Here is a 25580-nt window from a genome sequence, read left to right on the forward strand (position 1 = left end):
CAGATGCATGAGGGGCACCTGTTCATATGGATAAGATAGGGCTATAAATGCCCTCATCTTGCCACGGCTCTTCTAGGCCTCTTTAGGGTTAAGGCATACTCCCTTCTGAGAATTTCTGGTCTAACTGGTTGTCTAGCTTCACGTCCTGTTTCTATGGATTGTTTGTAACCAGCTTTTGCTGCAACAGTTACTGCTGATTAATATCTTGCTAATCATAGGTTATGGAAAGACTGTGTTTCTGTTTTAAGGCTCTGTTAGAAATGACTGATGTAAATTCTTATCTCTGTATACTGTACTTCTGCATACAGATGTTATGTTAAAGAATTACTTCATCCCCATGTGACCATCTCACCTCATAATCAAACGACTCTAAATCCCTCACTAACCTACCCCCGCCCTCACTAAACTTAATAATAAATGCTGGTATATCCAGTGCATTGGCGGCACCGTGGGACCAGAAGGTGGTGACCCCCCTGGACCCAGCTTTCACTATCTTGTGTGTGTCTATTATTTCTCAACCTGCCGATCCACCTGTGAACAAGGAAAGAGCCCCATTGCATTGTGGGCTGCTGGGCAGATCACGCAATAATCTTCCTATTTGCAGAATATATAGTAATAATAATGCTATTGCTTATTGAGTGCTCACTACATGGCAAGGGCTTTCCATATATCACCTTTTTCCTTGTTCTTTTTTTAACATGAAAATATTCAAACACATATAGATTAAAAAATATAATGAACATCCATGTACATCACTACATTTAACACTTAACACTTTCTGTATTTTTTGTTCTGAATTATCTTAAAATATAGGTATCAAATATTTCAACCCTATATATGCCAGTATGCATGTCTAAAAATAGAGACATTTTTCTACCAAAACACAATACCATTATCACACCTAATAACAATTGCCTAATATCACCTAATGCCCCAGTGAAAACTCAAATTTCTTCAGCTGTCCCCGAAATATCTTTTATATCTGGCTTATTAATCAACAGAGGACAAACCATACATTTGGTTATTATATTTGTTTGTTTGTTTTTGAGATGGATTCTTGCTCTGTTGCCAGGCTGGAATGCAATGGCATGATCTTGGCTTAGTGCAAATTCCACCTCCCAGGTTCAAGCAATTCTTCTGCCTCAGCCTCCCGAGTAGCTGGGACTACAGGCATGCCACCACGCCCAGCTAATTTTTGTATTTTTAGTAGAGATGGGGTTTCGCCATGTTGGCCAGGAAGGTCTCCATCTCTTGATATTGTGATCTGCCTGCCTCGACCTCCCAAAGTGCTGGGATTACAGGTGTGAACCACCACACCCAGCCACGTTTTTTAAATTTCTTTTAATCTAGAGCAGCCATCCCTCAGTCCTGCTGTTTTTCTTTTTAATGACACTGACTTATTGAAGACACTGGGCCATGTGTTCAGTAGGGTGCTCCACCATTTATTCTGGGTTTTTCTGGTTGTTTTCTCCTGATGTCATTTTATTCTTCTATCCTTGCAGTTCCTGAGACAGGAAGATAGATTTAAAGGCTTGATGATGTTGAGGTTAAAATTTTTTGGAAAGAATACTTCATAGACGATGCCGGAGCTTTATATTGCATCAAAATGGGAGACATTTAATGTCAGGCTGGGCCACTTTTATGGTGATAAAATTGTTCTGGGTTAAGGTAGGAGGGGCAAGATTTCCCTGTGTTGTAAAAATGTAACCAGCAGTAGGCCTGGCACGGTGGCTCACGCCTGTAATCCCAGTGAGAGGTGAAGCCAGCTGGGCTTCTGGGTCGGGTGGGGACTTGGAGAACTTTTCTGTTTGGTTAAAGGATTGTAAACGCACCAATCAGCACTCTGTGTCTAGCTAAAGGTTTGTAAATGCACCAGTCGGCAATCTGTGTCTAGCTAAAGGTTTGTAAATGCACCAATCGGGGCTCTGTGTCTAGCTAATCAGGTAGGGGACTTGGAGAACTTTTCTGTCTAGCTAAAGGATTGTAAATGCACCAATCAGCGCTCTGTGTCCAGCTAAAGGTTTGTAAACACACCAATCAGGGCTCTGTCAAAACAGACCAATCAGCTGTCTGTAAAATGGACCAATCATCAGGATGTGGATGGGGCCAAATAAGGGAATAAAAGCAGGCCACAGAGCCAGCAGGGGCAACCCACTTGGGTTCCCTTCCACGCTGTGGAAGCTTTATTCTTTTGCTCTTCACAATAAATCTTGCTGCTGCTCACTCTTTGGGTCTGCACCACCTTTTTTGAGCTGTAACACTCACCACGAAAGTCTGCAGCTTCACTCCTGAAGCTAGCTAGACCATGAACCCACGGGAAGGAACAACTCTGGACGGGAGGAACGAACAATTCCGGATAGGAGGACCCAACAACTCCAGATGGGAGGAATGAACAACTCTGGACACACCACCTTTATGAACTGTAACACTCACCGTGAAGGTCTGCAGCTTCACTCCTGAAGTCAGCGAGACCACGAACCCACCAGAAGGAATGAACAACTCCAGACGCACCGCCTTTAAGAGCTGCAACACTCACCACAAGGGTCTGCAGCTTCACTCCTGAAGTCGGCGAGACCACGAACCCACCAGAAGGAAGAAACTCCACACACATCTGAACATCTGAAGGAACAAACTCCAGACACACCATCTTTAAGAACTGTAACACTCACCGTGAGGGTCCGCAGCTTCATTCTTAAAGTCAGCAAAACCAAAAACCCACCAATTCCGGACACACCAGCACTTTTGGAGGCGGAGGCAGGCGGATCACGAGATCAGGAGATCAAGACCATCCTGGCCAACATGGTGAAACCCCGTCTCTACTAAAAATACAAAAAATTAGCCAGGCATGGTGGCGGGTGCCTGTAGTCCCAGCTACTCAGGAGGCTGAGGCAGGAAAATGGTGTGAACCCGGGAGGCGGAGCTTGCAGTGAACCGACATCACACCACTGCACTTCAGCCTGGGCGACAGAGTGAGACTCTGTGTCAAAAAAAATAAAATAAAATAAATTGTAACCAGCAGTAATCCCCAGGGACTAATTTGGCATCAAGTGAATATCCTGTTCCCTATCACCTTTTCACCAAATGATATCATTGATGATCGTGGCATGAATCAATTATAAAATTCCATTATTCTTTTAGGATTACTTAGTTGGCATACTTTTGTAAAGAGAACTGTTTCCTCATCAACTGGTGCTCATCATCAGCTGTATTTCGGTTACCCCGAAATACAGCTGCTGCTAGAAAGGCGGAATACCTGTTTGTTTTCTTAAATTATCACTTTGCAGAGTTGAGTTGGTGTAATAGTCACCACCAATAGTGTGGCAAATGGTTAGTTTTTTTTAAATTTGGATTACTCTTTGGGGGGAATGGCTTTTTTATGTTTAAAGTTTCCAATCATTTTTCAGTTTGCAGTCATTGTTATTTTTGATTCTCAAATTGTTCTAATTTTGGCCAGTGGGCAACTTCAGGCTGGCTCCATGTCCTTTTAGAAGGACCTGGTTCGTCTTGAGAGGCGTCCTGACTTTCTGACACAAGATGTTCCAAGTTGTCCTCATTTACTCCTAGCTCCTGACCTGGCATCAGTCATTTCTCGAAGGAGCGCTTGGTACCTTTTATTGGGGGGTGGTATTTAGAGATTAATAGCTGGGTGTCAAGGATAGACAATGCTCCTACGCCCTTCATATTCAAATTTTCATTCAAAAATTAACGATATAGGTTTTAAAAAATACACTCAGGATGTGTGTGTGTGTGTGTGTGTGTGTGAGGGGGGAACCAAAACACAATATAGGGGTTTCTACTGTGATCCTAACTTATATTATGATCCCAATTTTTAAAAAGAGGAAACGGAGACCAGAGGTGCCCAAGGTTATTTGGCTAGTAAACGGCAACGTCGGGATTTAAGCCCAGGCATGTTACTTCCATGTAACAGAGAAGGGAGTCCCAGGCATTCAGAGGGGCCGCTCCAGGAGGCGACGGGTCCGTGGAAAGGGGTCAGGTTGATGACCAGGGCTGGGGGTGCGAGAACCAGCAGAAAGGGTGAACGGACCCGTCCTACCCGACTCCTCTAGGTCAGGAAGGCAGGACCGGGCGAGCTGCCGGACGAGGGAGCCGTTGATGGAGTGGCCGGGGCCGCTGTTTCGCCTCAGATCTGACCAGCACTTCCTAAGGCGCAGAAAGTACCAAAGAACCGCACACGCGCAGCCCAGAGCGGAGAAACCAGTCACGCGCCGACCTTCAGCCAGTGCCCATCGGACCCGACCCGCCTGTGAGGAGTGCATGTCCACCCCTCAATCAGAAGAAGCCTTGAGCAAGGCGGGGCGGGACATCAGTAGATCGTGTCCAATGAGGAGCCAGCGCCGGGTCGCTTCAGGACAGACTATTTCTGAGTCTCCGCGGAAGGCGGAGAGAAGGCCGTGGGGTTGGCCAATCAAAGGGGGCGACTCAGGTCGGTGGGGACCGGCAGCCAATCAGGAGAGCGCTCGCCCCTGACTCGCCCGGCCCAAGCTTCCCGCCAGTCCCCTAACCTGAGGCTGCGGCGCGGCGGTCCCTGCGCCGAGGTAGTGGGCCCCAGCACTGCGCTCTCTGGCCGTTCCTTACAGCTCTGCTCCAGGCTCCCGTGCAGGCGTGTAGTGGGACATGGCGAACTCGGGCTGCAAGGACGTCACGGGTCCAGATGAGGAGAGTTTTCTGTACTTTGCCTACGGCAGCAACCTGCTGACAGAGAGGATCCACCTCCGAAACCCTTCGGCGGCGTTCTTCTGTGTGGCCCGCCTGCAGGTGAGTGCCCCCGCCCGCGCAACCCACGCCGGGGCCGGGATGCCCCGAAGGCGCTTCCTCGGGGGCACAAGTGGCCGATCGGGCCAGGAATGCAATTCTTCCTGATGAGGGTACTAGGACGCGGCTTCCGCCTCCTGGGCGGTTCCACCTCCTCCGCTGCGCCCACTGCCCGGCGCTGCCCCGGCCATGGTGCCCTCTTGGGCTGCTAGAGCTTTCCCCCTCCTGGCCTTTGCACCGGCTGCTCGGTCTGCACCGATTTGGCCTCTCGTCCACTAACTTAACAGATTGCGTACAGTTGGTACTTCTGGGGAGTCTTCTCTGACCTGAGTCTGGGAATTGGTTGCTTTCTGTTCTGCACATACCTTTGTTACAGCACTTCTCACCTGGCATTGTGAAAATCCGTTTACCTGCCTTTCGCTCCTCGTCTGAGGGGCCCTGAAAGCTGGGACCATGTCTTATTCGTAATAATGCTGTGTTCAGTTAGGTCAAGGGGCTGGATGAACTATAACCAGTGTCGATAAATCATTGCTCTTCAGCCCAGTCCATTCTTTCATTTAGCACATATTCTTCTGGCACTTAAACACTAGGGGTATAAATATGATTGAGTAAAGTGGCTGTTTTGAGGAACTCTCAGTCTGTAGGAGAGAGGTGCAATAGATTATGTACAAAACCTTTTTGACAGCGTCGAATGAGACAAACATGATCTCTGCTAACCTCGTCAGAGTTCTTAGTTGCAAGCAACAGAAACTGGCTGATTTAAGCAAAAAAAAAAAAAAAAGAATGAGTTGAAAAGGCTATTGGAGAGCTCACAGAATGACCAGGAAGGCAGGAGTACAAAGCTGACAAAATGGACAAGCATAAAGGGAGGCACAGCAACTGTAATACAGTGGGCATCACACAACAGAACCAGCCCACGGAGCCTCTTCTGCACCACTGCTGAACTTGGTAAACGTGGATGCTGTATTGTTCACCACCACCACCGCCTGCCCTGGACACTGCCTGCCTCTGTACATCCCTGGAGTTCCTGAAACCCAAATGTGTCAGCCACTCTGGAGTCCCTGCTGTCTTGGGCACTAGCTTCTAATTGAAAGCCCCAGAATGTCCTGATTGGCTACGTTTTGGCCACGTACCCATGCCATGACTTTAAGCAAAACTAAGAGAACCAACTTCTGGCCTTTGAAGCCTCAAAAATGGGAGTCAAGCTCTGGTACTCCCTATTCCCAAACTCGTAGGGAATTTCCCAACTGTAGGAAGGAAGTCTAAATGCTTATAGTCAGGGCAAGGGGAAGAGATATTAAACAAGGGATTATTCAGTTACAGGTATATGGTCCATCTTAAAAAGGAGGCATGCAAAGTGCAATGGGGTGTATGACCCGGGTACCTGACCTAACTAGGATGCTCAGGAAAGCCCTGCCCGAAAATGTGACTTTTAAGTTGAAACCTGAATGATTGCAGAGGTGGGGAGCACACAAAACAGCATCTTCTGCAAAGGACCTGAAGAAAAAGGAAGCTGGATCTTTCAGTCAGTGTGGCTGGAGTTTAGTAAGGGGAATGTGGCATGAAGACTGGAGATAAGTGGAAGGGCCACATCTTCCAGGACCACAGAAGCCAAATAAGACACACTGCAGAACTAAAGCACATGAAAGATCAGATTTCTATCTCCAAAAGCCCATTCTGGTCACATGGAAAATAGATTTGAAGGAGGGAAGAGTGGATGTGGAGAGTTCAAGAAGTTTTGCAGCAATTTATGCCAAAGATAATGAATGGCATCTTGAACTAGGGTGGTGGCAGGGTAGGGTGGATGGATTTGAGAACTAATTTGGAGATAACATTGTTAAAGCATAGTGATTGAGTGTAAAGAGAATATCAAAGATGACTCAGGTTTTTGGCACCAGGTAGATGCAGGTGATGTTTGCAGAGAAAAGAGGAAAATCCAGTTTGGGAGGAGAAAAGTTTAAGTTCAGTTTGAACATTTTGAATTTGAAATGCTTGCTAAACAGTCAAGTGAACAGAATAATATTAGCAAACATTTATTAAGTACTTACTGTGTGCTAGGCCCTGTTCTAAGCACTTCTGAAGCTCAGAAGAGAGATCTAGTCTGGGTTTAAAGATGATCAGAATATTTGAAGCCATTGGAGGGGATGAGAATGTCTTGGGCACATTGCTGAATGAATAGAGAAAATGGCCTAGATCATGGGTGTCCAACCTTTTGGCTTCCTTGGGCCACGTTGGAAAAAGAAAAATTGTCTTGGGCCACACATAAAATACACTAAAACTAATGATAGCTGATGAGCTAAAAAAAAAAAAAAAAAAAGTCCCATGCATAATTTTCGTGATGTCCGCCCCCATAGGTAAGCAAAAAAGTTCTTGCATCCAGAGTGTTGGACACCCATGGCCTAGACTGAGCCTTGAGCAACTCTAACATTTAAAAATCAGGTAATGGAGGAGGAGTTGGCAAAGGGGATTGAGATCAAGGAACAGCCTGAAAATCAGGAAAGAGGCAGATCAGGAGAAGATGTTTACCTACGTTCCACTGAGAAGTGGAACAAGATGAGGAATGAAAATAGTTTATTGGATTTAGCAATACACAACCAGTTAGTGTGAATTGTAACTTTTATCAGATCTCCTGGTGTCCTGCCAGGGACATGTGGTCCTAGAAGAACATTTTTTATGCTGAATAAAGGTCCTGGTCACTCCAACCAACCCAATTCCTGAGATGTCTGACAAGTTTGTCGAGAAAATATAAGTGACAGGGATAAAATATAAACCTGAAAAGGATCCTAGAATTATCATTTAGTTCAACCTTTTAAATTTATCCTTAAGGCAACTAAGCTCTGGAAAGATGGAACGAAATCTTCCTAGACCAAATAAGCCACATAAGGATTCTGTTTTTTATTTGTTTTGTTTTTATTTTTTAGTTTTTTTTTCATGTAAGGATTTTTAATCTTCCCCAGGACTCTATCCCCTGATTGCCCACCTCTGTGAGGAAAGAAGTTAAACTAGAAACCTAATCTCATTACTTATTAGTTCCAAGACCTTAGGAAGGTTGCTTAATCTTTCTAACCCACAGTGTTTATTGCTATAAAATGGGTATAAGAAAGTTGTTAGCAAAATAAAAGGGAATGGTCCATAATTATATTATATATTAGCCAATAGCACTGTGTACAAAATGATCCACCTGCCACGGCCTCCCAGAATGTTGGAATTACAGACGTAAGCCCCTGCACCTGGCCCCCAAAACACACTCTTTTATCCATGCCTTTGGGCATGCTCGTCCTCTGCTTAAATGGCCTTCCCATTTGCAGTTAGTGTTAGCTGCTCTTATGATTATTGTAGATAAATTAGTATAATTCGTGAGTATTAGTGTTCATAAGTACACAAATCATTCATCCTCAAATGCCAGGTCCCTCAGGGCAAATTTGGTGATATATGTTGGTAGGATACTCTACAGACATAAAAGGAGAGAGAATATTATAACCCACATGTAGCCATCACCCAGCTTGTCTCTAAGTAAAAATTTATGTGTATGTAAGAAGACTAGGAAGTAATTTGCGAAAATGACAACAGTTGTGTTAAGGCATTAGGGTTATGGGTTTTTTTTAAAACTTTTTGTTTTTGTTAAGATGTCTATATATATTCAGTGTATGTTTCATTTTTAAAGAAAAATATTTAAAAAACATAATCCTTGGGATCTGGGTCTTGTCTGTTTAACTTTATATTTTCCACAGCTTCTTATGCATAGAAGGAACTCAGTTTATTGAATGTTTTAATTGCATGGAGTTCAAGGTAAATCCTTTTTATTTTGATGAGGGAAATTTGGATTCAAGTGGATATTGATCATATCACTTTGATTTCCTTTGTAGGATTTTAAGCTTGACTTTGGCAATTCCCAAGGCAAAACAAGTCAAACTTGGCATGGAGGGATAGCCACCATTTTTCAGAGTCCTGGCGATGAAGTGTGGGGAGTAGTATGGAAAATGAACAAAAGCAATTTAAATTCTCTGGATGAGTAGGTGGCTTCTAATTATAAGTTAAACAGTAACTAATTCAGAAAGCAGATTGTATGTGAGGATGTGTATCTGTGTGTTAGTTTTTCAAAACCACATACTACAGACATATTCATTATACTTTTAGAGTCAACATAAAAGGCATGATAATGTGAGTTTGCTAAAAGATCTAGAAAGGCTATATTTTCTGATAAAGATTTGGGGGGATGTTTGTAATCTCTAATGTAAAAGATGGAAGCCCTTATTTTTCATTCTATTGTCTTTCATAATTTTTCTTTGTAGTTTCATACTGTGAAAAGGCATGAAGATTTCTGTAATTGTTACATATTTTTGTTGATTTTGAAAGTACTTGAATTCAGTTTTTAAAGAACAATTATTTAAGATGGCAGGTGAATCAGTAAATAAGTAATACTTTGTAAAAGCATTTGACAACATGTTAGAAATGCTTTGATACTTTTTATAACTAGAGCTCTCAGAGTTGTGTGGCAGAGCACTTCATGCAAAGAAAAGTTGCATTAAGAGTAGGCCTTGAGAAGAGGGTTATCTGACATGCTCGATACTTTACTTCACTTGTGAAGGAGAATGAGCCATCCTCTCTACCTTTGTTCTAGGTGGATATTCTCTTGCTGTCAGAACACCATCCATTTTTGTAGCCCAAAGAACAATGTTTCCGTGGTATAAAGTTGAAAAAAAAAAAAAAAAACTACCTTGAAGCCTCTTTTAAGACAAGATAAATATGGAGAGTTATGTTAGGAATATAACAAGTAATATTATGTCTCAGGCCTTCTAATTGAAATGCTAAGCTAAGCTTACTTTTTTTTTTTGTAACGAAGTTTCACTCTTGTTGCCCAGGCTGGAGTGCAATGGCGTGATCTTGGCTCACCCCAACCTCCACCTCCTGGGTTCAGGTGATTCTCCTGCCTCAGCCTCCCAAGTAGCTGGGATTACAGCCATGTGCCACCATGTCAGGCTAATTTTTTTTGTGTTTTTTTTTAGTAGAGACAGGGTTTCTCCATGTCGGTCAGGCTGGCCTCGAACTCCTGACCTCAGGTGATCTGCCCGCCTCGGCCTCCCAAAGTGCTGGGATTACAGGTGTGAGCCACTGCACCCAGCCTTTTTTTTTTCTTTTTGAGATGGAGTCTTGCTGTCTCCCAGCCTGGATTGCCACAGTGCAATCTCGGCTCATTGCAACCTCCACCTCCCGGGTTCAAGTGATTCTCCAGCCTCAGCCTATTGGGTAGCTGGGACTATAGGTGCCCACCACCACGCCCGGCTAATTTTTGTATTTTATTGGAGATGGCGTTTCACCATGTTGGCCAGGCTGGTCTTGAACTCCTGACCTCAAGTGATCCACCCGCCTCGGCTTCTCAAAGTGCTGGGATTACAGGTGTGAGCCACCATACCCAGCCTAAATGCTAAGCTTACTTTTGATGTGGTAAATTTATATATTCTCTATCCCAAATACATAGGGAGCAAGTATGCTCATATGTAGTTAAACGTTTAATCCCATACCCCATCTTGACTATTATAAAAAGACCTTACCCAGTGAGCTCAATTGGCTAGGTCAAATGTGGTTAAAATTTGGCTGTTCTGGTTTCAGGCAAGAAGGGGTTAAAAGTGGAATGTATGTTGTAATAGAAGTTAAAGTTGCAACTCAAGAAGGAAGAGAAATAACCTGTCGAAGTTATCTGATGACAAATTATGAAAGTGCTCCCCCATCCCCACAGTATAAAAAGGTAAGCTATGTACAGACTGGTGGTAATTACTTTTTAAATTTCACTGAGAGAAACTAAAGAATATATTGTTTTTAAAAGACTTTAGGCCCGACGTGGTGGCTAATGCCTGTAATGCCACCACTTTGGGAGGCTGGGGCAGACAGATCACCTGAGGTTAGGAGTTTGAGACCAGCCTAGCCAACATGGTGAAACCTCGTCTCTACTAAAAATACAAAACTAGCAGGCCATGGTGGTGAGTACCTGTTATCCCAGCTACTTGGAAAGCTGAGGCATAAGAATTGCTTGAACCCGGGAGGTGGAGGTTGCAGTGAGCTGAGATCAGGCCACTGCATTCCAGCCTGGGTGATAGTGAGACGCTCTCAAAAAAATTTCTAAAAAAGAAATGAAAGGTTTTGTATGTTTTAAATTCCACGTAAACATTTATTTTAATAAAAATTTTTTTAATATAAAAATGATATTTACCTAATGTACAGATTCAAAAATATTATGTGTAATGATAGAATTATGTTTTTAAAACTATTAAAAAAATTTTTAGAAATGTATGTGAGTCAGAATTCTAGACATGTATTTTCTTCCTTTCTTTCTTTCTCTCTTTCTTTCTTTTGCCTGGCAATAAATTTTTGCTTCATTTTTATGATGTAGACATGTATTAAAGTAGAAAAGAATATTTATGAGCGTATTTTAATAGATTTAGTCTCTCTCGCTCTTTCTCTTTCTATATATATATACACGTATATGTATATATATATGTATGTGTGTGTGTGTGTGTGTGTGTGTATATATATATGCTTTTATAATGTTTTTCTCCCTATAACAGTATTTTATGAATACCAAGATTCATTTTTATAGGGGAAAAAAAACATACTTTCTACTGCTGAAATGTTTTTCATCCCTAGGTGGAGAAAGAAATGTCACACTGCCTTTCAGAATCAGGGAAATCACCCTTGCAAGCACAAGACAAGAATGTGGGATAGAGACCCCAACATTCCTGTTCAGAACCTAAGCTTAGCTCTCTATTGGCAGGCCCAATCAGGTCATGGCACCTGTAATAGGTAATCTGGTTCCTAGGCCTCGTCTGGAATTTTTTAGTATGGAACCTAGAGAAATTAGCCTGGTATAGATTATGAAAGTATCGCTAAACACAGTTGCCATTTATTCCCCCACGTCCAATTCAGAGCAGGGGTAAACTCTGGCATTGTAACCAAAACTGCTCTCTGTAAACTTTAAATTTTTTTTGAAGAATGGTATTTTTTTTTCTTAAAAGGTCATATAAATTCTATATAGATATAATTGTCTTAATATTAAAATATTTAAAATCATATATTGAGAAAGTTGGTATTCCATGAGGATGCTTCATTTGGCTTTGAAAGCTCCATACACATTCATGCTCAGTGTGAGAGGAATGACGGTATTCTATTTGTTATATAATTGTTTATTCTAGAGTTGTCTGAAAGCTAATATTTCATACTTTGAGAAGGCAAACAAAGCTGTGGTATGGTACATTAAATTATATTCCTAACTAAAAGGGTTTTTTTGTTTGTTTGTTTTAACCATTTCCAGATTATTTGCATGGGTGCAAAAGAAAATGGTTTGCCACTGGAGTATCAGGAGAAGTTAAAAGCAATAGAACCAAATGACTATACAGGAAAGGTCTCAGAAGAAATTGAAGACATCATCAAAAGGGGGGAAACACAAACTCTTTAGAACATAACAGAATATATCTAAGGGTATTCTATGTGCTAATATAAAATATTTTTAACACTTGAGAACAGGGATCTGGGGGATCTCCATGTTTGATCCATTTTCAGCAGTGCTCTGAAGGAGTATCTTACTTGGGTGATTCCTCGTTTTCAGTCTATAAAAAGAAACTGGGATAGAAGTTAGACAATTTAAAAGGGGTGTATGAGGGCCTGAAATATGTGACAAATGAATGTGAGTACCCCTTCTGTGAACACTGAAAGCTATTCTCTTGAATTGATCTTAAGTGTCTCCTTGCTCTGGTAAAAGATAGATTTGTAGCTCACTTGATGATGGTCCTGGTGAATTGCTCTGAGATTTTTAAAAATCAGCTTAATGAGAGTAATCTGCAGACAATTGATAATAACATTTTGAAAATTGGAAAGATGGTATACTGTTTTTAGAGGAATAAACGTATTTGTGGTTTAACCTGTTGTCTCTACTAAAGCACTTCATTTCATTATGTTGTTAAATCATCACACATGCTGGGTCTGGTCTTGGCCATGCAGCATCTCTAGTGGAGTAGTATTGTACAGACTCTGGAGCCAAATAGCCAAGGATCAATTGTCTGTGCCACCATTTCTCACTGTGAGACTTTGGGTTAGTTTATTCTCTGTGTCTCAGTTTCCTCACATATAAAGTGAGGATAATCAAAACATCTACATCTTAGGATTATTTTGAGGATTAAATGAGTGTGTATATATATATATATAAAATAAGCTTAGGATAGAAAGTGGCATATGGTAAGTATTAGCAATTCTTATTTTATTGAAGAATTAAATTTGTCCAGGGCCATCCTTGGAACAGGATTTTAAAGTAGGAGGGTCAGTACAATGAAGTGAAAAATGTGGGGAGGCAGAGGCACTTGGCTTTTCAAGAAATGGTGACCTTAAATTTATTTACTGAATAAATGAAGGAAAGAAGAGTTATGCATATTCGTTATCAAAAATTCTCTTAATGTCTCTGTGGAATGCAGTGAGCTGTGCCTTCTGAACTGGAATGCGGCTGAACTAGTTGCAGGAGTATAAAATAAAAATGTGTTCTTTTGTGAAAAATGTAAAAGGAATTTTCAGGCTACAGCTGCAATTCTGTAGTGAGGCTGTCATAGATTATATGTTAGCCCATATTTCATAGCTGTCACACCTCACTATTTCCCATATATCCACTCCCATATTCTAGTTTGCTCCTTGTTCTTAATTCCTCCCAAGAAAACCAAGTTTGTCAGTGAGCAAGAACCCACTTATAAGGCTTATAGTAGTATAGTGAGCAAGACTCAGTTTTGCTGTAGATACTAAGAATTGAATATTATTCTAATAATCTCTCACATAAAATGACAACTTTGGTTAAAGAATTCAAAATGCTAACAATAAAAACCTTCATGTCTGCCTTTTAAGAAAAATCTGGGGCTGGGCACGGTGGCTTACACATGTAATCCAGCACTCTGGGAAGCAGAGGTGGGAGGATCACTTGAGGATAGCTCAAGACCAGCCTGGGCAACACAGCAAAAACCCATCTCTACAAAAAAGTTAAAAAATTAGGTATGGTGGTATGTACTTGTAGTCCCAGCTACTCAGGAAGCTGAGGTGGGAGGATCAGTTGAGCCTAGGAGTTCAAGGCTGCAGCAAGCTATGATTGTGCCACTGGACTCCAGCCTGGGCAACAGAGCAAGACCCTGTCTAAAAAAAAAATGAAGAAAATAAAGCCTGATAATCATGAGAAATACTTTTTTTTATGTTTTCAAGGTAATATTTAAAATGCAAATGTTATATGTAAGAGGTTTCCCTTTCTACCAGTGATTTTGGCCCTCTAACCACAATACTGACGGATCCTGTATAAACTATAACAAATAGTTTTTGAAAACCACCTCTGGACTTGCAAGAAAAAAAGGAAAATCTTCAAGGTGTACCAATTCCTCCTCCACAAAAAGAAGAAAATGAACTTTGAGCTGAAAGGACAAAGAGTACTGGTAAACAAATGATCCTGATGTTCTTGGGTACAAACGCCAATAATAGCTCTAGAATTGGACTACTAACACTGGAGCACCCTTGCTGCAGGACAGGAAAACTGAACCTGAGAACTCTGTATGAAGCCAGGACCCTTAAAAAGAACTAAAATGGTCCTCAGTTGGTAGCCCCAGTGGCTCCTGGCAGAAGCAGAAGAAAATCCTCTATGGAGAAAGCTTAAATTTAGGTTCTCAGGACTTCCCTTAAAAATGTAAAAGATGATAAGGAAAATGATACATCATGAATGAGAGCAGAAAAAACTGATTTGTTAAGAAAAAGCACATTTAGATCCCCAAGGTTTTAAGATATTGAAACTATCGGCCGGGCGCAGTGGCTCATGCCTGTAATCCCAGCATTTTGGGAGGCCGAGGTGGGCAGATCATGAGGTCAGGAGATCAAGACCATCCTGGCTAACAGTGAAACCCCGTTTCTACTAAAAAAAATACAAAAAAAATTAGCCGGGCATGATGGCAGGTGCCTGTAATCCCAGCTACTCAGGAGGCTGAGGCAGGAGAATGGCATGAACCTGGGAGGCGGAGCTTGCAGTGAGCCGAGTTGGCGCCACTGCACTCCAGCCTGGGTGACAGCGAGACTCCGTCATAAAAAGAAAAAAAAGATATTGAAACTATTTAAAACAATATGAAATAAGCATGTATGGAGACCAGCTTCTGTGAAGATGGAATGGGTGTGATTTTCCCTATTCCTCTAGTTAAGAGCAACTAAAATCCTTGAACATTATATATAAAACAAACAGAAAAAGACTCTGAAAGGTGGAGAGAGGACAGACTTCAGGGATCTCAGGACCCAAGGCACAACATGATGCTGAATTCTCAGTTTTCTTTTGCTTCATACATCTCGTACTTGCAGCTTAAGAAATCAGCAACTTGAAAGCACCAATGAGCACAGACACACACACACACACACCCCAAAAGAAAAGCCTGCTCTCGTCAAAGAACCAGGAAAAGGACAGCCTAGTATGACAAAGATTTTAGAGAATAATCAGTCTATTCCAGTTATACCACAGAAAAAATTGTGGATGCCAGTCTCCACTCATGCCAGCAAAGGTCAAGAGGAGACCCTAGGCTTCCACACTTGCCAGGCTGTAATGAGGAACCCTAACCTCACCACCACCAGGTAGGGTCAGAAAAAGCTAAGTAGGGAGCCTTCTGGCAATAACAAGACTCCCTCCCTCAAGGTGTTGGTGGAAACCATGTGGGGAGCCTGGACTTACACCCCCATCTGGCAGTAACAGTGCCCCTGGCCCTTCCTGCTGGGTTGGGATCAAAGTCCAAGTAAAGAGTCAGGACTTTCACTACCTCTCAGTGGTAACTAAGCCACTCTTTTTGTGGTGTTGGTGGAGGTCACATGGGAAGCAGTAACAAAGCATTCCCACTCCCAGCCAAGAAGGTATCATTAGAGAACTAAGGGGCAGTTGAAACTCCCAGCCCTCCCACCCCTACTGTTACTCCTCAGTAACAAGGTGCATTCCACCCACCCTGCCCACTTTGGTGACAACAGAAACTGAGTGGGAAACCTGAACTTCTCCCCCCACCTGGCAGTATTGAAGAAGTGCCTCCTCACTTTCTCTTGCTGAAGTGGTTTCAGAGTAAGCCAGCTAAAATAGTAAATTTAAATAAGATGTAGAATCTCATAACAATCTCCAAAATGCCCAGGTTTCGATTGAAAAATCACTCATTCCAAGAACCAGAAAGATCTCAAATTAAATGGAAAAAGACAATCAGTAGATGCCAAAACTAAGACAACATTAGAATTATCTGACAAAGATTTTAAAGCAACCATCATAAAAATATTTCAGTGAGCAATGAGGAACATGCTTGAAACAAATGAAAATATAGAAAGTCTTGGCAAAAAAATAGAAGACATAAAGAAGAACCAAATGGAAATTTTAGAACTGAAAAAATGTAGTAACTCTAAGTACAGACTCAACAGATGGGCTCAACAACAAAATGGAGGGGGCAGAGGGAAAAATCAGGGAACTGGAAAGATACAACAACAGAAATTATCCAGTTTGAACAATAAACATAAAATATACTTGAGGGAAAATAAAACTATGATAGCCTCAGGGACCTGTGGGACTATAGTAGAAGATCTAAAACTTGTGTCATGGGAGCCTCAGCAGACGAGAAAGAGCAGGCTGAGAAAGTACCCAAATAAATAATGACTAAAATGTCTCTCAAGTTTGGCAAAAGATATAAACCTACAGATTCAAGAAATGGAGTGAACCCCTAACATAAAGAAATTCACACCAAGTCACGTCATAGTTAAACTTCTGAAAACTAAAGACAGAAAAATTCTTAAGAACAGCAAGAAATGACACCTTATCTATAGGGAAAAAGCTATTTGAACGACACCAGATTTCTCATCACAAACCGTGGTAGTCCAAAGGAAGCGGCAAATTTTTCAAGTGCTGAAAGAAAAGAACCATCAACTCAGAATCCAGTGAAAATAGCCTTTGAGAATGAAGGAGAAATCAAGACATTCTCAGATGAGGGAAAACTAATAAAATTTGTTGCCAGAAACTTTCCCTAAAAAGAATGGCTGAAGGGAGTTCTCTAAACAGAGAGAAAGTAATAAATATAGGAACATTAGAACATCAGAAGGGAAAAAATGATCACTGTGAGCAAAAATATGGGTAAATACAATAGACTTTACTTCTCTTGACTTTCTTTAAATATGTTTGTTGAAGCAGAAATTATAACACTAATGATTCTAAATATATGTAGAGGTAATATTTTAAATGATTATAAATGGGGAGCACTAAGGGAAATAAGTTTTCTGCATTTTATTTGAACTGGTAAAACAATGATACCAGTAGACTGAAAAATTATGTATATATAGTACCTAGAACAACCACTAAAAAAGTATACAAAGAGGTATACTCAAAAACACAACAAATAAATCAAAATCGAATTCCAAAACAATGTTCAAGTAACCCACAGGAAGGCAGGGATAAGAAAAGAGAGAAATTAAAAACAGAACAAACAGAACATAAAACATGAAATGGCAGGCTTAAACCCTAATATATTAATGAATACATTAAATATAAATGGTTTAAATACACAAGATAAAAGACAGACATTGACAGAGTGGACTGAAAATCATGACCCAAATTTATGCTGTCCACAAGAAACTTACTTCAACTATAACAATATAAGCAATTTGGAAGTAAAAATGATGGAAAAAGATATACAATGCAAACGTTAACCAAAGGAAAAACCAAGTGGCTATATTAATATCAGATAAAGTAAATTTTAGAGCAAAGAAAATCACCAGAGACAGGAAAGGGTATATGGTAACCCCTACCAATTCATTTAATGAAACTTGCATTGTCCTGATACCAAAATCAGAGACAATACAAACACAAGTAAACAAAAATAAGCCAACGGATCAATATCTCTATAGATGCAAAAATCGTTGTCAATATATAAGCAAACAGAATTCAGGAGTACATAAAAACAATTATACATCATAACCAAGTGGGGTTTATTCCAGAGGTGCAATGCTGGTTCAATACTTGAAAATCAATCAAAATAAGCCACTTTTTTTTAACAGGCTAAAGAAGAAAGGTTATATGATCATATCAATTGGTGCAGAAAAAGCATCTGGCATAATTCAACACCCATGCATGAAAAAAATTCTCAGAAAAATCGGAATAGAGGGGAATTTCAACAATTTGATTAAGAGCATCTATAAATTACCTAGATCTAACATTACATTAATACGTAATAATAAAAGACTGAATGCTTCCTACCTAAAATTGAGAACAAGACAAGGATGTTTGCTCTCACCAGTCTTTTTTTTTCTTTTCGAGACACTCTGTCGCCCAGTCTGGAGTGCTGTGGCACAATCATAGCTCACTGTAGCCTCAAACTCCCGGACTTAAGCAATCCTCTTGCATCAGCCTCCTGAGTAGCTGGGACTACAGATGCACACCACCACACCTGGCTAATTTTCAAAAAAATTTTGTAGAGATGGGTCTCACTATGTTGCCTACATTGGTCTCAATCTTCTGGCCTCAAGCAGTCCTCCTGCCTCAGCCTCCCAAAGGAGTGGGATTACAGGCTTGAGGCACTGCACCCAGCCTGCTCTTACCCATCTTATTCAACATAGTGCTGGAAGTTCTAGCCAGTGCAATAAGGTAAGAAAGGGAAATAAAAAGCACACAAATCCGAAAGGAATAAATGAAACCATCCCTATTTTCAGATGACATTATTGTCTATGTAGAAAATCCCAAAGAATCTACAAAGCATATCCCCTAGAACCAGTAAGTAAGTTCAGCAGCATCATGGGATACAATATAAACCCAAAAAATCAATTGTATTCCTATATACTAGAAATGAATACATGGACACCAAATTTTAAAATGCAATAACATTTACAATTGCATTTTAATTGCATATTTATTTATAAGATGAAATTCACATAGCAAAATTAATTTTAAAGTAAACAATACAGTAGCATTTAATAAATTCACAATGTTGTGCAACCACCACCTCTACCTACTCCAAAAATATTTTCATCACCCCTAAAGGAAACCACATACCCATTAAGCAGTTACTGCCCATTTCTCCTTTCCCCAGACCCTGGAAACTACTAATCTATTTTTTGTCTCTATGGATTTAGGTATCCTGGGTATTTAATATAAATGGAACCATGCAATATGTGACCTTGTGTATGGTGTCTCTCACTTAGCATAATATCTTCAAGCTCCAACCACATTGTCTCATGTATCAGTACTTCATTCCTTTTTATGGTTGAATAATATTCTGCTTTATGGGTATACCATAAGTTGCTTATCCATGCATCTATTGATGGACATTTAGATTATTTTCACCCTTGATCATTGTGAATAGTGCTGCTCTAAACATTTATGTACATATGTTTGTTTGAGTACCTTTTTTCAATTATAGAGTCATGCCAAGGAGTAGAATTGCTGGGCTATATGGTAATTCTATGTTTAACTGTTTGAGGAACTTCCAAAATGCTTCCCACATTGGCTGAACCATTTTACATTCCTACCAGCAATATATACAATTGCTTTATTAAAAAAAAAGAAATACATAAGTGTAACTCTCACAAAACATGTGCAGGACTTGTATGCTAAAAACTATAAAACACTGATGAAAGAACTCACGGAAGATCTAAATAAATGGAAAGGCATGCCTTGTTCATGGATTGGAAGACTCAACATAGTAGAGATGTCAATTCTCCCCCAGATTGATATGCAGGTTTAACAAAATTCCTCTCAAAATACCAGCATAATTATTTTTCTAAAATTTATATGGAAAGCAAAGGGAACTAAAACAATTTTGAAAAAGAAGAATAAATTGAGAGGGATCACTCTACCCAATTTCAAGATTGTATGTTATTAGCATAGAAATAAACACATAGATTGATGGAACAGAACAGATAATCTAGAAACAGATCAACATGAATATACTCACCTGGTTTTTTGGAAAGGTGCAAAGGGAATTTAATGGAGGAGGGACAGTCTTTTCAACAAATTGTGTCAGAGCAGCAATTAGACATCCATAGTCAAAAGAAAAAGAAAAAAATACCCTTGACCTAAGTCTCACACCTTATACAAAAATTACCTCAAAGAGGATCTTGGGCTTAAATGTCTGATGTAAAACTATAAAACTCCTAGTAAAAATAAATACATAAATAAATAAACATAGTCAAAAATCTTTGCAATCTAGGGCTTGGCAAAGAGTCCTTAGATTTGACACCAAAAACATGATTCATAAAGGGAAAAATGGATAAATTAGACTTCATTTAAAAAACAAACAAACAAACAAAAAGCCTTTGCTCCCTGAAAGACCCTAAGAAAATGAAAAGACAAGCTAGGAGTGGGAGAAAACATTTACACACCAAATATAGAACTCTCAAAACTCAACAGTAAAAAAGCAAACAATCCAATCAGAAAAGGAAGCAAAAAGGCTGGGCATGGTAGTTCATGCCTGTAGTCCCAGCATTTTAGGAGGCCAAGGCAGGAGGATCACTTCAGCCTAGGAGGTGGAGGCTGCAGTAAGCCATGATCGTGCCACTGCACTCCAGCCTGGGTGACAGAGTGAGACCCAGTCTCAAAAAATAAAAAACAAACAAAAAAAAAATGAAGAAAAGCCACGAAGATACATTTCACCCAAGAGAAGACACAGCAAATAAGTGCATGAAAAGATGTTCAAAATCATTATTAGCAGATTAAAACCACAGTGATGTATTAGTAGCTCTATACATGTATCAGAATGGCTAAAACAAAAAATGATGACAGCACCAAATGCAGGTGAGTATGCTATGAAGTTGGATCACTCATACATTGCTGGTGGAATGTAAAATAGTACAGTCATTCTAGGGAAAAGTTTGTAAGTTTCTCAACTCAGCAGTTGCACTTCTGGACATTTCCCAGGGAAATGAAAACTTATTTTCACACATAAACTTGTATGTGAATTCCTATAGTGGCTTTATTCATAATAGTCCAAATCTGGAGATAACCCAGATGCCTTTCAACAAACTATGGTAATTCACACCAAGCAATACTACTTACAATAAAAAGGAAAGAACTATTGATACATGCAACAGCCTGAATGAATCTTCAAAGAATTATGCTGATTGAAAACAACTATTCCAAAATGTTACATAATGTATGATTCCATTTATGTATGATTCTTGAAATGACAAAACTGTAGAAATGGATAGCAGACAGTGGTTGCCAAGCATTAAGTAGAGGAGGAGGTAGTATAAAGAGCAACATGAAGGAGCTTTGTGGTGATGGTAATGATCTGTATCTTGATGGTATTAATGTCTATCTTCTGGTTGTAATATTGTATTATAGTTTTGCAACATGTTACCACTGAGGAAAATTGGGTTAGGATACATGGATCTCTCTTTCTTGCAACTGTATGTGAATTTAGACTGATCTCAAAAAAAGTTTAAAAACAAACCAAATATATACATGACAGAATACTATTTGTCCATAAAAAGAATGAGATCCTGTCATTTGCAGCAACATGGATGTTCGGAACTGGAGGTCATTATCTTAGTGAAATAAGCCAGGTACAGAAAGACAGATACTGCACGTTCTCACTTACATGTGGGAGCTGAAAATAAGTTGGTCTCATGGAGGTAGAGGGTAGAATAGCATGATAGTTACCACAGGCTGTGAATTGGGGGAGGGCAGGTGGTGGGGTGATGAAGAGACGTAGGTTAATGTGTACAAAAATAGAGTTAGAGAGAAGGAGTAAGTTCTAATGTTCCATATCAGAGTGGAGTGACTATAGTTATCGACAATGTATTTTATATTTCATAAGAGCTAGAAGAGAGGACTTGAAATGTTCCTAATACATACAAATAATGAATACTTGGCCGAGTGTGGTAGCTCAAGGCTGTAATCCCAGCACTTTGGGAGGCCGAGGCGGGTGGATCACCTAAGGTCAGGAGTTCAAGACCAGCCTGGCCAACATGGTGAAACCCCATCTCAACTAAAAATACAAAAAATTAGCTGAGCGTGGTGGTGGGTGCCTGTAATCCCAGCTACTTCAGGAGGCTGAGGCAGAAGAATCACTTGAACCTGTGAGGCGGAAGTTGCAGTGAGCCAACATCGTGCCACTGCACTCCAGCCTGGGTGACAAGAATGACTCTGTCTCAAAGAAAAAAAGAAAGAAAGAAAGATAGAAATGATAAATACTCCATCTCAAAAAAAAAAAAAAAAGAAAGAAAGTGGTGGACACTGCAAATACCCTGACTTGATTATTACAATCTATGCGTGTAACAAAATATCACATGTACCCCATAAAAATACAAACATTATGTCTCAATAATAAATTATTTTAAAAGCAAAAACAACTATAAAAGTTTTTAAATTATAAAATCAACAAAGAAAAGGAGACTATTAAAAATGACTAAAACTAGAAAGACCAAAAAAAATCTAAAAATCCTAGAAAATAAAGATATTATTGTTAAAATTAAGAACTTAAATCGATGGTGTATTACTTGCCTACTGCTGCTATAACAAGTTACAATAAATTTAGTGTCTTAAACAATACAAATTTATTTTCTTGGGGTTCTGGAGGCCAGCATTCCAAAATGGGTCTCACTGGACTAAAATCATAGTGTTGGCAGGTCTGCATTCCTTCTGGAGGGTCTGTGGGAGAATCCATTTCCTTGTCTTTTGCAGCACTAGAGGCCACCTGCATTCCTTGGCTCAGTCTCATTCCTCCATCTTCAAAGCCAGCAATGTTGGCCAAGTCCTTCTCAGGCAAGTCCTTCTCAGGCTGCCATCTCTCTGGTTCTCCCTGTTCTGCCTCCTTCTTCCACGTTTTAGTTCCCTTGTGATTACATTGGGCTCACCTCAATAACCCAGGATAATCTCTGCATCAAGATCAGTTGATTAGCAATCTTAATTCCACCTGCAACTTTAGTGCCCCTTTGCCATATTCACAGGTTCCAGGGGTAGGATGTGGACATCACTGGGGGGAGATTACGCTGCCTGCCATAGACAGGTTAAAAAGTAGATTCAAACATCTACAGAATAATTGCTGAGTCAAAAGACAGAACTGAAGTGACCCAGATTGCAGCCAAAGAAATAGGATAAGGAAAATAGAATGAGAGGTTACGACATGGAAGATAAAGTTCAGAATCCTAGAGGAAAAGAAAAAAAAAGTGTCTAATTTTTCTACCATAGGCTCATATAAGGATAGACTGGAGGAATTAGTATCTGTGAAGGAAAATAAATCTTGGGGCCCCAAAATCACTAAGCTAAAGGGAAAAGTCAAGTTGGGATCTGCTTAGGGCAAACCTGCCTCCCACTCTATTCAAAGTCATCCCTCTGCTCACTGAAATAAATGCGTATCTGATTGGCTCCTTTGGAATGGCTAATCAGAAACTCAAAAGGATGCAACGTTTGTCTCTCACCTACCTGTGACCTGGAAGACCTCCCTGCTTGAGTTGTCCTGCCTTTCCAGACCAAACCAATGTTCATCTTACATATATTGATTGATGTCTCATGTGTCCCTAAAATATATAAAACCAAACGGTGCTCTGACCACCTTGGGCACATGTCATCAAGACCTCCTGAGGCTGTGTCACTGGTGAGCATCCTCAACCTTGGCAAAATAAACTTTCTAAGTTAACTGAGACCACCTCAGATATTTGGGGTTTACATATCCTAGCCATAATTCTGGTTCTTACTGTCATGCACGTCCGTGTTAAGAGACCACCAAACACGCTTTGTGTGAGCAATGAATTTTTTTAATCACCTGGGTGCAGGTGGGCTGAGTCCAAAAAGAGAGTCAGCAAAGGGAGTTAGGGGTGGGACAGTTTTATAGGATTTGGGTGGGTAGTGGAAAATTACAGTCAAGGGGGGTTGTTCTCTGGTGGGCATGGGCAGGGGTCACAAGGTGCTTGGTGGGGGAGCTTCTGAGCCAAGAGAAGGAATTTCATAAGGTAATGTCATCAGTTAAGGCAGGAACCAGACATTTTCCTTTCTTTTGTGATTCTCCAGTTGCTTCAGGCCATCTGGATGTATACATGCAGACTTGGACTCGGAGGCCTGCATTTCTGTATTTTTATATTAATAAGAAAAATAAAACAAAATAGTGTTGAAGTGTTGGGGCAGTGAACATTTTGGGGGGTGGTATGGAGAGATAATGAGCGATGTTTCTCAGGGCTGCTTCGAGTGGGATTAGGGGCAGTGTGGGAACCTAGAGTGGGAGATATTAAGCTGAAGGAAGATTTTGTGGTAAGGCTGTTAAAAGGAGCATTTGTCGTATAGAATGATTGGTGATGGCCTGGATGCAATTTTGTATGAATTGAAAAACTAAACAGAAGACACAAGGTCCAAATGAGAGAAGGAGAAAAACAGGTATTAAAGGACTAAGAATTGGGAGGACCCACGACATCTGATTAGAGAGTGCACAAAGGGGATCAGCATAATTATTTGCTTGGTTGGCAAGTTTTTAGGCTCTATCCAAGTTTTTGGCATGCAATTCAAGTTGGGCTGGTGTCTGGAATGAGACTGGGGCCTAATAAAAAGGAGCGTCCATACAGGAGCTCAAATGGGCTGTACCCTGTAGCATCCCAAGGACAGGCCCGAATTCTGAGAAGGGCAAGTGGTAAAAGTATTGTCCGGTCCTTTTTAAGTTGGAGGCTGAGCTTGGTGAGGTGCGTTTTTAAAAGACCATTAGTCCGTTTTACCTTTCCTGAAGATTGAGAATGGTAAGGGGTATTGAAGGTTTTACTGAATATCAAGAACCTGAGAAACTGCTTGGGTGATTTGACTAATAAAGGCTGGTCTGTTATTGGACTGTATAGAGGTGGGAAGGCCAAACCGAGGAATTATGTCTGACAGAAGGGAAGAAATGACCGCAGTGGCCTTCTCAGACCCTGTGGGAATGGCCTCTACCTATCTAGTGAAAGTGTTTACCCAGACCAAGAGGTATTTTAGTTTTCTGACTTAGGGAATGTGAGTAAAGTCAATTTGTCAGTCCTGGGCAGCGGCAAATTCTCTAGCTTGATGTGTAGGGAAGGGAGGGGGCCTGAGAAATCCCTGAGGATAAATAGAATAGTAGATGGAACACTGAGAAATGATTTTCTGAGGATAGATTTTTATGATGGAAAGGAAATGAGAGGTTTTAAGAGACAGGCTAGCGGCTTGTAACCTACATGGAAGAGGTTATGAAATGATGACACAATAGAATGGGCCTGTGAAGCTGGAAGGAGATATTTTCCTTGGTCCTAGAACCATTTCCCTTGTGTGGGAAGAGATTGATAAGTGGAAGTTTCAGTGGGACAGTAGGTGGGAGTGACCGACGAGAAGGATAAAAACTGGCCATGAGGGACAGAAGTTGGAACTCTAGCTGCTTCTTTAGCTACCTTATCAGCATAAGCATTGCCCTGAGTGATGGGATCTGATGTCTTTTGATGGCCCTTGCAGTGAATGACTCCAGCTTTCTTTGGAAGTAAAGCGGCCTTGAGAAGGGTTTTTATTAAAGAGGCATTAATGATGGAGGACCTTTGCATAGTGAGGGAACCTTTTTCCGCCTATATAACAGCATGGAGGTGCAGGATATGGAAGGCATATTTAGAGACAGTATAAATATTGACGTGTACTCCCTTTGCAAGAGTGAGGGCTCGAGTTAAGGCAATGAGTCTGGCTTGCTGAGAGGTAGGGGAGCAGGGCGGAGCGGTAGTCTCAAGGATAGATGTGGAAGATACTACTATAGCATAGCCTGCCTTTGCTGGTGAGTGGCGATTAGGCCTGGTGGAACTGCCATCAATAAACCAAGTGTGATCAAGGTACAGGA

The 25580-nt window shown here is 40.7% G+C and overlaps 1 protein-coding gene across 2 annotated transcripts; it reads left to right on the forward strand.

Annotated features, from left to right (window-relative positions):
* The first annotated feature begins 4499 nt into the window (after positions 1-4499).
* On the forward strand, positions 4500-12685 carry GGCT (gamma-glutamylcyclotransferase). 2 transcript variants are annotated; one of them, XM_003270481.4, is made up of 4 exons: positions 4500-4776; positions 8640-8785; positions 10384-10519; positions 12080-12685. In XM_003270481.4, the coding sequence occupies exons 1-4, from the start codon at positions 4636-4638 to the stop codon at positions 12221-12223; spliced, it is 567 nt and encodes a 188-aa protein (XP_003270529.1). In that variant the 5' UTR covers positions 4500-4635; the 3' UTR covers positions 12224-12685. The 2 variants fall into 2 exon arrangements, with proteins under 2 accessions (XP_003270529.1, XP_003270531.1); XM_003270483.4 differs by lacking the exon at positions 10384-10519 and adding an exon at positions 11416-11571.
* The last annotated feature ends 12895 nt before the right edge of the window (positions 12686-25580 follow it).

This window comes from Nomascus leucogenys, chromosome 17 (assembly GCF_006542625.1).
Source record: "Nomascus leucogenys isolate Asia chromosome 17, Asia_NLE_v1, whole genome shotgun sequence".
Classification (NCBI taxonomy): Eukaryota; Metazoa; Chordata; class Mammalia; order Primates; family Hylobatidae; genus Nomascus; species Nomascus leucogenys.

Excerpts from the sequence above, each read along its gene's own strand:
- GGCT (XM_003270481.4), top strand. The coding sequence starts at position 4,636 with ATGGCGAACTCGGGCTGCAAGGACGTCACGGGTCCAGATGAGGAGAGT. Across the intron at positions 8,786-10,383 it reads AATTTAAATTCTCTGGATGA|GCAAGAAGGGGTTAAAAGTG; the intron begins GTAGGTGGCTTC and ends TTCTGGTTTCAG. Across the intron at positions 10,520-12,079 it reads CATCCCCACAGTATAAAAAG|ATTATTTGCATGGGTGCAAA; the intron begins GTAAGCTATGTA and ends AACCATTTCCAG.